General features: G+C 42.7%; 2 protein-coding genes across 7 annotated transcripts in view; one reads left to right on the top strand and one right to left on the bottom strand.

Moving 5' to 3' along the window:
• LOC127008101 (serine/arginine repetitive matrix protein 2-like) overlaps window positions 1-7,010 on the bottom strand; it is a 23,145-nt gene extending 16,135 nt beyond the window's left edge. For 2 of the 5 annotated variants that reach the window (XM_050879687.1, XM_050879691.1), the window contains exons 1-4: window positions 6,845-6,992; window positions 5,736-5,911; window positions 4,997-5,199; window positions 526-667 (exon numbers count right to left, since the gene is read on the bottom strand). In XM_050879687.1, the coding sequence (XP_050735644.1) occupies window positions 526-667; window positions 4,997-5,199; window positions 5,736-5,866 (476 nt within the window). In that variant the 5' untranslated portion in view covers window positions 5,867-5,911; window positions 6,845-6,992. Of the gene's footprint in view, window positions 1-525; window positions 668-4,996; window positions 5,200-5,735; window positions 5,912-6,836 lie in introns of all 5 variants that reach the window. The other 3 variants (XM_050879690.1, XM_050879689.1, XM_050879688.1) reach the window with 3 other exon arrangements.
• The window catches only part of LOC127008102 (lactosylceramide 4-alpha-galactosyltransferase-like), a 26,064-nt gene continuing 18,545 nt past the window's right edge, over window positions 6,869-14,387 (top strand). Inside the window, exon 1 of one of the 2 annotated variants that reach the window (XM_050879692.1) lies at window positions 6,869-6,999. The gene's annotated coding sequence lies outside the window, so the exon portion shown is untranslated. The remainder of the gene's footprint in view (window positions 7,000-14,387) is intronic. The other variant, XM_050879693.1, reaches the window with a different exon arrangement.

The following is a 14,387-nucleotide window of genomic DNA, read 5'->3' as shown; positions in this document are numbered from 1 at the left end:
GTGTGAAAAGAGAAAGTGATGTAAGGGGAAGTCCGGCAGTAAAGGGGTGGTGGGGGCAGGGAGGGGGGGAGGAGGGGGGGTGATGTGATGGAGGGGGGCGAAAGGTGTATCTGTTTAGGTTAGGGGAAAAGGTGAAGAGTAAGGATACTAGATGAGGTGACGATAATAAAGGGTGAAGAAGGGATAGGATGGAGAGAAGGTAATAGCAGCTAATGGATTATAATGGTGACGACAACAACAACAACAACAACAACAACAACAACAACAACAACAACAACAACAACAACAACAACAACAACAACAATTATAATAACAATAATAATAATAATAATAATAATAATAATAATAATAATAATAATAATAATAATAATAATAATAATAATGGGGAATGGGGAGAAGGTAGTAATTAGTAAAGATGATAGTGATGAACAACAACAACAACAACAACAACAACAACAACAACAACAACAAAGGGTGATGGGATGGAGATAAGGCCACAATAAGGGTGAGAGATGGAGTGGTTACCTGTGCAGCGCGGCGAGGATGAGGGCGAGGGAGGGGTCGCTGAGGGTGGGGTGGGTGAGGGGGCTGCGGCGCGGGAGGGTGCCCAGGAACATGTGGGCCAGCAGCGACGCCGCCAGTCTGCGCGCCACGACCACGTCCCCTCCTGCAGGGAGACAAACAAGCAGGTAAACACGCTGAACAATAGAATGGTAGACAAACACAAGTAAACACGCTGATTCATACGGACAAGTAGACAGACAGACAAGTAAATACTCTGATTAATACACAGAAACACAGATAAACATACTGAACAATGGAAAAGTAGACAAACACAAAAGTAAACACTCAGATCGATAAACAGACAGGTAAACACACTTATTGATACACAAGACAGGTAAAAAAAACACTGAAAGGAAGACAATCACACAAGTTAACTTACAGATAGGTAGACAAACAGGCAGTTTTTTTCTTTCCCAATTCATATTTTTTCCTTTTTTTTGTTGTCTTTTTCTTTTGTTTTCTTCTTTATTCATTTACTTTACTTCAAAATTAGGGGTTAAAGTTGGGGCGCCTCCGTGGCCGTGACTCATAATTCCTGCGAAAGCTGCCACATCTGATTCCCTTTTGCTCAGAAGACAAAAGTAAACACAAAAGAAACGTACCGATGATATGAAAGCAGAAATAGTCTAGATTGACCTCCGCGACACTGAGCCATAGCCAAGTGCAGCTTCTTGAACTCACATGAGAAACATTATGGATATGGATACAGATACAATATAGAACGAAGCTGCATCGTTTCTGTAATTTCCTCTGCACGTAGATGGCCGTCTTTGTCTCATTTCAATACAGTTCTTTATACCCATTCTACACTTGAAATCGTTCCTGTCCATGTTCCAGATAACTTTTGATTGACTGAACGACTGACACATGAAGAATGAAAGATGGGAAGCATAGAGAAGGCAGGAAATCGAATTAGTCTGATGGACAGATCATGAATCTTTTTTTTTTTACAGCAAGAGAGGCAGCTTAGGGCCAAAAAACAAATTCAGCAACAAAAAGCCTATTGGACGCTGCTCCAACAAAAGGGAAAAAAACGAAAGGCCAGAAGAGAGGTGGAGAGGTATTTTGAATCGCTCTTGTGCATACTGTAGATACCGTTTGATTGACTGATGGATGACTGACAGATGAAAGAAGAGGGACGGAGAACATTAAAGGAGATCGAAGTGGCCAAACAGATGGGTAGGTAACAGTTAATTAATCGTGCCCCATGTTACGTTTGAATATGCCGTCCAGTTGACTGAATGACTGACAGATTAAAGTAAGCAGAGAGGAATCGTCGGAAAAATGATGTCAAGTCAAACAGATGAACAAATAATTGAATGCAAGCATGGCTTTCCTTTCCTCTCTTCAACAATCGCCATGTCATAAAAGAAAAAAAAGTTTCAATAATCTCCTTTGCGCACAGCTAAACAGACAAACATTGGAGTCACGTAAATACAGGTATACCATTGCCATACCATCGGTGATTTTTATTCCTGTCAAAAATCTTATTCTGGAGCTTTCCCATTTTTATCCTTTACGGCGCTCTGAGCATCACCTGCTCTGTACAGACCTACCCTGACATCACGACCCTCTCGCCTCTCTCTCACCATGCCTCCAGGGATGACTGCAGAGTTGCGTCATCCGCCACACCGACTTCATTGACGGCCTATAATTTCAGGGCCGCGGTGGGCGCGCACAACGACTTATATTCATCCATGTGACTCAACCAAAACTCTGGGTGGCACGGCTCCTCTGTGGTTCTTGGAGAATAAAGAATCTGCGGAAGTTCTGACACACACTCCAACGCTGTCTTGACTCATCTGTACGACACAGTATTGAGATGTTGGCATGTGACTGGCCTCAGGTCTGACGTGGTACCAGCTGATTGAATCTTCTTGATCAAAACAATGACTTTCAGTGAGACATGATTTTATATCAACTTCAGTTAAGTGCAGATTGTTAGAGCCCAACGAAAATTATATTAAAATTAACAGGACAGGATTACCACGTTGTGTTCTCCGAAAAAAAATGGTTTGAAAATAGAAGTCTCTCAGAAACTTTTGTTGAATTTAGGAACACAGATAATGCTGGGGTAAAATTTTCTACTTTGTTTTAAGCTGAGGCGAGGGAACGGCGATGAGGGATACATCTCTGCCCCTTGACGAGAGCCGGTCGCGCCTCGCCAAACCACCTGTCACCACTCCCGTTCACTAATACATCACTCAATAATAGATCCTCAGACCACTGCCATAGTTCCGGAAAGGTCTTGCAGAAACTATATTTGGACCGAGACTTTTTTGTTCTTCACGGAGTGTCAAAAGCGATCCCTCAACCTTAGTCCCTCACAAAGGTCAGAGACAAAGGTTTAGTCTTAGTGCCAAACTCTGAAATACTTCCGCCGCCGCCCCCTGCACGCAGCCCGCCAAGGTGGCACCACTGACGGCGGAAGGGTTCGGAGAAGGGCCGCCCGACAAAAAGGCTTTTGGTAAACAAGTCTACCGTATAAAGACCACAAATCATATAATCCCTTATTACGTACAAAGCTCCAGTAATAAAAATATAAGGAAATCGAGCAGAAATCCCTTGACAAAAACCTTAGTATATAAAAATCATATAGTACCATGGCCCATAGTTAGATATCGAAGGAATTACGGACAGAAAACTTATGACAAAAGCCGCAGGACAGAAGTCACATAGATATCGGCCCCGGACATGAGGAAGCCGGACAAGAGCTGCATACAAACACCACGAAACAATTGCCAATCGACAAAGTGAGTTATGCCAAAGCTTTTTCTTATAATTTTACCATTTTCTATTTAAGCTCATGGCAGCTGCTTTGCGGTCTTCTCAACGCTGCAAGATTTCTTTATCTTCGTAACTATCCTTTTCGACACGCTGTTTTTGTGTTGCCAGCTGACTGGGTTTAGAGCAGAGCCAATGATTGATGGTGCACCCTTCCACGAAAACATGACAGATGTTGACTGGCCATAGATCAACATGTCACTACTCACCACGCTGCTGTGAGAGGCCAGGCGAATACAACACAGGGCCTTATGAATCGACTTACATAAAAGCAGAAAGAAAAACAAAAACAAAAAAAAAAACGAGAACAAAGAAGAAGAGGAAAAAGAAGAAGAAGAAGAAACAACAACAACAACGACAACAACAACAACAACAACTGTAGCTGTTGAAGTTACAGAAAATATCCCTGAGGCGGTGGCTGAGTGGTCAGCGTGTAGGCGCGAAGTCCTGGAGGACCCGGGTTCAAGTGCCGCCCCCCGCTACAAGCTGAAAATTTTTAGTCATCGTTGAGTAGCCTAAAAACCCAGATAATGCCATGAAGACCACCTATCAACCCAGTCTCTAGATAAAACTCTCTAAAGAGGCTCAAAGGTGAACTCGGGAGGGGGGGGGGAGGTGGTTGCATGAGTCAAGCTAGATGACGTCGCTCTAAAACATTTGCGTGCGTCATGATAGACTGGGGTCTACCAGCAGGCTCCATCAAGAAAGTCTACCGGCGCTATAGACAGAACGTAAAACCAAAAATTCTTAGTACTTGGTAACCAGAAGTAAACATAGGCTGGCCACGTGTGTGTGTGTGTGTGTGTGTGTGTGTGTGTGTGAGAGAGAGAGAGAGAGAGAGAGAGAGAGAGAGAGAGAGAGAGAGAGAGAGAGAGAGAGAGAGAGAGAGAGAGAGAGAGAGAGAGAGGTGGGGGGGTAAAAGACAGTGCGGTAGGCCTGCCAAGACCACGCCAGCGAAGGGTCTTTCCGATGTGACGTCAGCGGGCGATGGCGTCAGCACCATCACGACCAGGCTGACCCAAGGCCGCCCACAAGACCCGGGTCAAGGTCAAGATCATTATATTTACCTCTTGATATTTACCCTGACCTGACCTGAGCGACCTTATCATGCGGCCACGCGACATGGTAATATATACCGAAATAGTGGTGGACTTTTTTTGTAATATACAGAAGCTGAATTAAACTTACACACAACATTTAACGCGATAACTGAAGAAAATCGAAATATGCGCAAAAAGCTGTACAAAGGGCTAATAAACAAACATCACGCACGGCAGGTGAGTGCTTGGCGAGACAGATTACGGACAGACATACGAAGCATAACGAAAAATTAGCAAACTTAATTTTTTTATCCTATGTATAAAAAAGAGAGGTCAGGACCAAGCTTTGCGAGAACAGAACATCTACATCCATGGGTCTAAATCTGACTCGTTTTTTACACCTTCTGAGTTTTTATTGGGGCTGCGTGTTGCGACTTTTTTGTCCTATCTTGTCTAGCCCGTGTCTGCCTTCTACTTCTTATTTTCCTACATCTTTTACTTTTTCTACATCTTTTACTTTTACTACTTTTTTACTTCTACTCTTTTGCTGTTAAGAACATCAGGGATAAGTAATGGGTGACAGCCATGCGGGTGAGGGCGCTGTTCACCTTGCTGCTGGAGCGAGTAGGTGAGGCCGTGAGGGGGCTTGAGGTCCTTGAGTGCCAGGGCCGCCGACACCAGGCTGGGCAGCGCCACCCCCCACACCTCCAGCGCCTCCCCCTCCCGCCGCAGGAAGTCCTCCACCGCCCCCACCACATCCTCCACGCCTCCACCCGCGCCACTCTCGGGAGGCTCAGGGTCCAGGGACACGCTGAAGGGGAGGGGACGGGGAGAAATGGAAAGTTTGGTATAAATAAAGTGTAAAAACGTCATCATGCTGTGTCGTAAGTGTTCTGTACAATAACAGTGATATTTTGAAAATGTTGATGCACTATAAAAATAAAAACAAATGTACCGAAAACAATTTTCAGGTGAGCATTGTGCCTAAAAATGTTTAAATATATTTAAAATAACAATAAATCAATTTTCAAGAAGGTAGTTTTGAAATACAAGAAACTTAAGGAAACTTCAGAAATATTAGTCTAAAAAATAATTAAATGTTTAAATTGAAAAGCAATCTGCTCTCATGTACAATACATAAATGTTATTGTAAAATAATTAATACAGATTCGAATATATGAAAATATAAAACTTGTAGCCAACATAAGGGTAGAGCATGCAATCCTATCAACCAGTCAAAAACGATTAAGTAATGGAAAATGAGCCCAAGATGATAAAAAAAAGCCATAACACAGCAACAAATCTTAATGACCCCCTTCGCCCTTTCCCACCCCACCATTGACCTACTCTGTGAGGGCATGCAGAGCGCGCAGGACGTGGCCGACCTGCCCCGGAGTAGAGGCACCGCTCAAGGAGTGGAGGAGGCGCGTGATGGAGGGCCACGAGGGAAGGTCACACGGCAGCAACACGAATGCCATCTTGAGGCGATCACAGGAGACGCTCTTTCAACCTTTTTCTGACGTCTGGGTGAGATCATTCGGGAAATGGTTAAGGAGATATTGACTATGCAGCTCAGTTTTAGTGTCCTTATTATAAAAAGGAATTAGAAACTTATAATATAGGGAAAGATTGAAGAAACTACTTACAGTCCTTGAAAAAACGTAGACTTTGAAATTTTACTAAAATTTTAAGTATTAGAGGGATAAAGAAGAGAGACTGAGATAAAGCACCTGTGCTGCGAACCTGCTCGGCCAAGCGGCAGTGAGTATGAACTGGATAAATTGAGCTTCAGAAAGATGGGTAAAAACTGGCTCACGAATAGGGCAGTGGATGTAAAGGTAATGTTGGGGACATACGTTGAAGTCGCGCGTGGCTTCGGTGTTCATATCCGTCCCATCGAGCATTGAGCCTGTGGAGTGAGAACTCATCACCACGGGACGCAGGGGATGTACAACATCCAGCTTATCTCAGTTTACCATACCTGGGTTTCCTCATGTACCCATTTACTGACCTCCCCGAAAGGGAGGATGAGCAGCTGGCCAGGATGGGATTCGAACCCAGGCTGGCAGATTCGGTGTTCTAGCCATTACACCACGGAGTACTATACTACTATACTGCTGCTGCTGCCGCCGCCGCCGCTGCTGCTGCTGCTGCTACTACTACTGCTACTACTACTACTACTAGGCTACTACTACTACTACTACTACTACTACTACTACTACTACTACTACTACTACTACTACTACTACTACTACTACTACTACTACCTCTATTACTACTACTACTACTACTACTACTACCTCTACTATACTACTACTACTACTACTACTACTACTACTACTTCTACTACTATTACTACTATTACTACCAAAACTGACTCCCCCGCCACAACTTCCAACAGTCACCATTCAACTTCACAGTCATCCACACACCCACCCACCCACACACCTGCTCACCTCACTGCTTCACACACCTCGTCGCTGCCTCAACACAACAACATCTTCAGTCGTGGCGCCCAGCGGAGCCTCACGTCAGCCGTCTCAGCGACTCGGTGCCACCGCCCCACGCCGCCGACGCTCAGTGCCAGCCGCGGCCTCATCCCTCACAAGTGGTCCGCGTAACCTCACAGTATTATTAGTAGTAGTAGTAGTACACGCAGTAAAGAGTTGGTCACTATTTTTTTTCTATTCAACTGTTTTTTTCTGTTCACTTTCTTTGTCTGGTTTATCACATCATTCGCTTACATTTTCTGTTCAATTTTGTTGTTTTTTCAACGTATTTCTTGTTCATCAACTTATAATTTTCTACAATCACTTTTCCAATACTGTTTTACTTTTCGCTATTTTGATCATATCACAATGAATTTGTTTCTATTTTCTTGTAACATTTCTTCTGTCAGTCTATTTTTTTTCTTTTTATTCCTTGGCTTGGTTTGGCCTTCGCCGTTTTTTATCGTTGTTGTCTCAGTTTTTTTCCTGTCACGTGCTTCTTTTCTTTTTGTTACATTCTTTTGTTGCAGCTCCACACTGTTGCTCTTCTTGTTCTGCACTTTGTTTTCTTTCGTATCTTTTTTTATTGCTCCGCTCTTATGTTACCTTTATTTCATGTACTTTCATTGTTTCAGATCCCAATATCTCCCTCTCTTTTTTTTAAGAAAACTTGTTACACCTTTTCTTTCTTCGTCCATTGGTCCTTCCTCTCACTTCAAACACAAGACCTCATTATTTTCGAAGGTGTTATACTAGCAAAGTTTCAATTTATTCAAATTTTCAACATGGACACAGCTTCACACAGTCCTTCAGAGTTCCCGCAGACGCTTTTGTAACACAGTCCCTCACAACATGACGAATAACTCACCGTTCAACACACGTCATCGGTTTCATCAGAGAATTGTACGTAATGCAAACACTGCAACCTCAAAACAGTCTTTCCTTTGCAACACATTTTATTATTGTTTCGTGACAGTCCATCGCAATCATGACAGCCACTCACAGTTCAACGGTGACTCATCACTTCTGAGGCACATGACCTCACCGCCTCATGGCACCGCATCAGCTCTATTTAATTCACTGTATTTTCTTGACAAAAACTCAGTTTCACGACAGTGACTTAGCTTCAACACCTCACCTCACAGCTCTGTCAGTGGCACGCAGTTTCCGTGGTGCCTCGTGGTCTCAATGCACTGGCACTCACTTTCCTCAGAGTGACACACACCCAGGTCCTCACTACACGACTTGGTGCCATGGAGTGCCTCACCTCACCTCACTGTGTCACACTGCCTCCCCGTGCAACTTCCACCCTGCTGGCACACCCCACGCCCCCACACATGGCTGGCTGGCTGGCTGACAGACTAGTTTGCTGGTTGGCACGGCACCTACACCCTCCACCTACCCATTAATTATCCCTCGCCTCATTCATCCTCCTCCCTCACCCTTGCGCCCTCTTACTAATTGATGTAATTTCTTCATGACCTTTGTGCATAATGAGCGTGACTCTCAATAACGAGGGAGTACGGTATATTTAGTTGGCAGGGGACGGCTCGCAGGGATGCTGGCTCGCTATATATATACCTCGCTATCTTGGGACTCGCAGAAAACGAGACACGAGTACCCACCTACCCACCTACCCACCTGCCCACCTGCCTGCCGCTGCCTCCTTTTCCTCCTCCTCTTTCCTTCTTGTCACTGATGAATTTAGCGGTGTCTGTCCCACTGAAAGCTTTCGTTAACACGGCCTGTGAGTTTTTATACTTCCTCCGTCTCCCTTCCTTACTCCGCCATTCAAAGTAATAGAAAACGGAGTGTCAATGAGTCCCTGTCTTTCCCACCCCTTAAAGTCGCGGATTTCTGGTGAGTGTCGTAATTTCTAAATATATCGAATTAGCTGCTCAGCGGATGTGTCTGAAAGAAAACGGAGGTTGGCGGTTCGTTTTCTTTTAATTATGTATTTGCAGACGAGTCATCATATCATCGTCACCCAATACTAGTCCACAGCATGGCAAGGTTCTATATCTGTCTGTTGTTAGTGTATTCCATCCTGCTCCGGTAAATGTTCAAATTTCATCTCGTCACCCAATTTTTGGGTTGACACTCTTATTGCTTGGGTACCTGCATGGGAACACCTGGGGGAAGTGTACTGTGGTCACCCGGATGTTACTCTCGTCCTATGTCCCAGGAAAAAAAAGAATTTTACCAACCTCAGGCTCAAAGGGCCAATGCAACGGGAATGAGCATCGAGGCCACACGCAGCTATGGCACATGCCCCCAAAGTTACCGTTACCTTTACTCTGTTACTTTGGCTGTCCATTGGTTATAAGCATTACGCATGATTATGACCTGCCTATTTCTTATTCACACACACACACACACTGTATTTAGCAATCTATTCATACTTTATAGTTTAATGGTATATATATATATATATATATATATATATATATATATATATATATATATATATATATATATATATATATATATATATATATGCATCATTTCATCCGTATATGACGAACCGGCACCCTCCTGTCCCTTCACTCCTCTGTAGCAGGATGAAGAGAGAGGGGGGGGGGGAGGTATTGGGGAGAAAGATGGCGGGGGCAGAGAGTGCGGGGGAGAAGGAGGAGGGCAGGAGGGAGGGAAAGGGAGGGATGGGAGTAGGGGAAGCCAGGGGTGGAGGTAGGTGGTGGATACACGTCACAAATACGTCACGCCTCACCTGTTCGAATGTGTAAGTGGCTCACGCAGGTTTTGCCATCACAGTCACGAGTAAACGCCATAATTAACCGCATCTGGCAAAGCACAATAGCGTCAAAAATTAGCGGAGTGTGTGAAACAATCTGTGCCAAAGCCCCATGCTGATCCGAGTCTTCGTTTGAAAGATATTTGCGAAAAGCGGTATGTCATAGGGTCTGATATGGATAGTAAAGGAGTTTCTAGCTGAAGACCCTTCACATGAGCAAATAGTAATCTAACCTATCACCTATCACCTATCACCGCTGAAATAGTAATATTTCCCCGCATTTTAAAATCTCATATACGAGTAATAATAATGGAAACGGTTGATGATTAGCAAATATAATCTAAACAAATAATGTGTTAACTTTTAGAGTGAGTTGGGTGTGATTCTAGAGTTTTACCAAGACAGGTATGGCTCACCAAAAGCTAGCTTCTGTTCATTAAACTCTTGTAACACGTCCAGTCTATTAGACTGTGGCCTTGATGAGTGTGAAATATCCATTGTGAGTCTTTAATAACAGATAGAGCCCAGTGGGAAAGATCACATCCAATAATTTTGGCCATAAGGGCCACAGCTTCCCTCATCAGCTTCGATGGCTGGACCTGAGGTGAACGATTGTTTCAGTCCTTGTAGCTGTGTCTCTCTCACAATGATTTCCAATTTTCCATAGATAGTACAAAGGGAGGGCGGTTATGACAGCAAGAAACACACAATGGCAGTGTGTGTCGATGTCATAACCGATGGTCTCCTCCCAAGACGACTGACTATTAGCACAGTTCTGTACGTCTGTCTTCTCAGCGGCCTTGCAGTTAAATTATACACTTTGTATCCCCTCTGTGGCATGTTGCTACAGCCGAAGGCTAGGCAGCAAGGCATTGTTACATTAAAAAGCAGCCGAATCCGCTTCCAAAATAGGTAAAATTATGTTTTTATTACCTCAGTTCAAAGTCGGCGCGGTGCTCGAAGGGCCAAAAATGGCACCCAGTAGCCTTATACACAGGGGCGCCTATGTCGGGACTCTCTCTATAAAAGAACTCTAGCAACAGGTACGTACGATGATGATGATGATGATAGTAGTGATGATGATGATGATGATGATGATGATGATGGTGATGATGACGATGATGAGATGCGTGTCGCCCAGGTGTCAAACAGGTGTTCATTAGTCTTGTGCCTGCATCACCTGGCTGCAAGAACGATCTCAACTTCTCGCAGTAATGAATATATAATAAGCACATATAAAAGTCTAATTACTGTTCCTCCGATGAGTAATAACATTTGATATTCAATCTTCCAGTTAATAAGGCCTACATGTGCATCCCAAAATAACTTATATATACAAGGAAAAAGAGGCATGTCAAAAGTCTAGTTATTGCCCCGATGAGAAAGAAAATCCAATGCTCGATCCTCCAGTTAAAAAGGTCTACATATGCATCCCGAAAGAACTTATATATACTACAAGGAAAGAGAGGCATGTCAAAAGTCTAGTTACTGCACCGATGAGAAAGAAAATCCAATGCTCGATCCTCCAATTAAAAGGATCTACATATGCATTCCAAAAGAACTTATAAATATGCAAGGAAAGGGAGAAAAAAGTTAAAAAGTTGAGTCCACCATAAAAATAAAATAAAAATGTAATGGAGGCGAACAAGTGAGCTATTAACTTCTGCCCGCTAATCAAGAACACTTAATAAACATATCTCCACCCAAAAAGACATAAAATATTCCCCTGAAAATAGCACAAGATAGAAAAAAAAAACGTAGAAAAAAGTTAAAACGTCCATAAAAGAGATGCCATGAAAATATTTGACTACGTATATAAATACATAACTATATATATTTACAATTCCCCTAAAAATGGATCACCTGGAACGGGCTGCGGGGACTGCGGGGACTGCCGTTAGTGCGCGGTGACCCCGACCTCGTGAAGCATAGCCTTTGCAACGGCCCTTCCCTATCTTGTTTCTCTTCTCAGTTTGTCAAGTTCCTCCGTTGGTGTTCCCTTTTCATCCACAGCTCATACACTGTTTTCTTAGCTTCTTCTATTCATTCTTCTCTAAACAGTAGATCGCCAATGATGTTGTTTTCTTGTTCTATATAAGGTCTTTGCAAGGCTCTTGATTTTCTCCGTATTTCCTCATATCCAGGGCACCACACCAAAAAATGATTTAAATTTTCCATCTCCCAATCACATAGTAAACATTTTGCATCTTCATTTGCATGCCTGTTTCTGTCATTTAGTCTTAGGTTGTTGGTTCTTGCTCTATATAGTATCCGAGATGCTGGTTTGTTGTCATACATTTTCTCTTCTGACAACTCTTTCTTAATTTCTGTATAAATTATTAAACTTGACTTTTCTGCTACATCATTCTGCCACTTCTTCATATCCCACTTTTTGATTCTTCCTTTCAGTTCTTGTTTCTTTAGTTTCTTTAGCTCTTGGTGCTTGATATTTATGTCTTTCATGAAGTCATGGGTTGATTGTTATTTTTGAAATCGTGTTACATTGGACCACTGACGGTGGTAGCTTATTCCACTCTCGCACTACAACGTTTGTGAAGAAAAATTTGGTGCAGTCTGAATTTACTTGTCTACATTTGAGTTTTACGCCATTGTATCTCGTACGCAAAGTGTCATCGATCATAAACAATGTTGATCTGTCTACATTCGTGAAACCATTAAGTATTTTAAAACATTCGATCAATTTTCCTCGGAGGCGACGTTTCTCAAGAGAGAACATGTTAAGGGTGGAAAGCCTTTCTTCGTAGGATTTCAGGGATGGGGAAAATTTTAATGCCCGACTCTGAACACCTTATTTAGCAATGTCCTTTTCATGGTGGAGAGAGAGAGAGAGAGAATAATTATAAAGGACAGATGAGATAAAAAAGGGCCGTATTCTTAAATCAAACTTCTGTAACCACAGTCCTCACACATCCGACAATGATATTCTTAAACAACCATCGTGCCCGTGGCTACCACAGTTCCGATAGTCACGAAGGGTGTATTCTTATACGCCACCTCTGGGACCGTGGTACCGATCAAAGCACCAAATTGTCGGGAGCCTTTGTCGGGTCCGTCACCCCTTCTCACAAATATAGTGGGGCGTGTTATTTGGTGCCTGATTTGCATGTTCACGACGTCTTTGAGGATACTAAACGTTCAGAACACTTCTGCTACTCTCCCCGAAGTGTTAAGAGCAAGTTGAGTATAAAGCAGTGCCTCATATTCATCAAAACAAGCAAAGAAGAGAGATCGTCTTCGCTGCCCCACCAGTGGGCGCAAACCCTCCTGGACGATTCTAGGACCAAAGTACGTATGGAAATTGTTCGTATGCATAAAGTTCGTACGCAATTGTTCGTAAGCAAATGTTCGTAAGGGATAAAGTTCGTTTGAAAATAGTACGTACGCAAAAGTTCGTACGCTAAAGTTCGTATGCAGATGTTCGTATGATATAAAGTACGTATGTAAAATATTCGTAACGACAAAAGTTCGTCGGGACAGAAGTTCGTATAGAAAAAGTTCGTATGAAAATATTTCGTATGAAATTGTTCATAAGCAAAAAGTTCGTACGCAAATGTTCGTCAGGGAAAAAGTTCGCCAGACAAAAAATACGTTAGTAAAATTTCGTACGCTAAAGTTCGTATACAGATGTTCGTATGGTATAAAGTGCGTATGCAAAATATTCGTAATGACAAAAGTTCGTCGGGACAAAAGTTCGTATAGAAAAAAAATCACATGCAATTATTCGTTCGCAAATGTTCGTCAGGGATAAAATTCTTCTGGGTAAAGTAGTACGTACGGAAAAGTTCGTAAGCATGTTTGTATGGTAATAAGTCGCTATTCCTACACGAAGTTTTTCTATACGAACTTTTGTCCGAAACTCATGAAAAATGGGGGGGGTGTCGGTGAGAGCCGACCCTGCCGACAACCACCATCACCACCGCCACCGCCCGCTTCGCCTCCGCCACCGACAACCAACATCATAACCTTGCACACTGCCGCCGCCGCCTTCCCGGTAACGCACAGTACCCTGAAAAGTTTCTTACTGGACGACTGTTTTTCACCACTGGGAGACCTTTTGGTCGTTCAGTTATGTTAAAAACACACACACACACACACACACACACACACACACACACACACACCTCTCTCTCTCTCTCTCTCTCTCTCTCTCTCTCTCTCTCTCTCTCTCTCTCTCTCTATATATATATATATATATATATATATATATATATATATATATATATATATATATATATAAATATATATATATATATATAAATATATACAATCTATTTCCATACGTACTTTGGTCCTAGAATCAAACGAACTTTATCCTACGAATTATTGCCATACGAAGTTTTTTTCTATACCATACGAATTTTATCTCTGACGAATATTTGCGTACGAACAGTTGCGTACGAGCATTTGCATACGAACTTTTTCCATACGAACTTTTACGTGTACGAACATTTTTCTAACGAACATTTGCACGACGAACATTTAACTTTACGATTTTTTTCCATTACGAACTTTTGGCATGACCAACTTTATACCCTACGTACTTTATCCTGACGTACTTTAGGCAAACGAACTTTTTCCTACGAATTATTGCCATGTAACAGGTACGATGATGATGATAGTAATGATGATGATGATGATGATGAGAAGCTAACAAGCCGTCATCTATCGCCCCAACACGTGTCCCCAGGTGTCGAGCAGGTGTTCATTAGTCTTGTGCCTGCATAAGCACATGTAAAT

Source organism: Eriocheir sinensis, chromosome 37 (assembly GCF_024679095.1).
Source record: "Eriocheir sinensis breed Jianghai 21 chromosome 37, ASM2467909v1, whole genome shotgun sequence".
Lineage (NCBI taxonomy): Eukaryota > Metazoa > Arthropoda > Malacostraca > Decapoda > Varunidae > Eriocheir > Eriocheir sinensis.
Note: the sequence above shows the minus strand (reverse complement) of the source record. Positions and strands in the feature narration are given on the sequence as shown.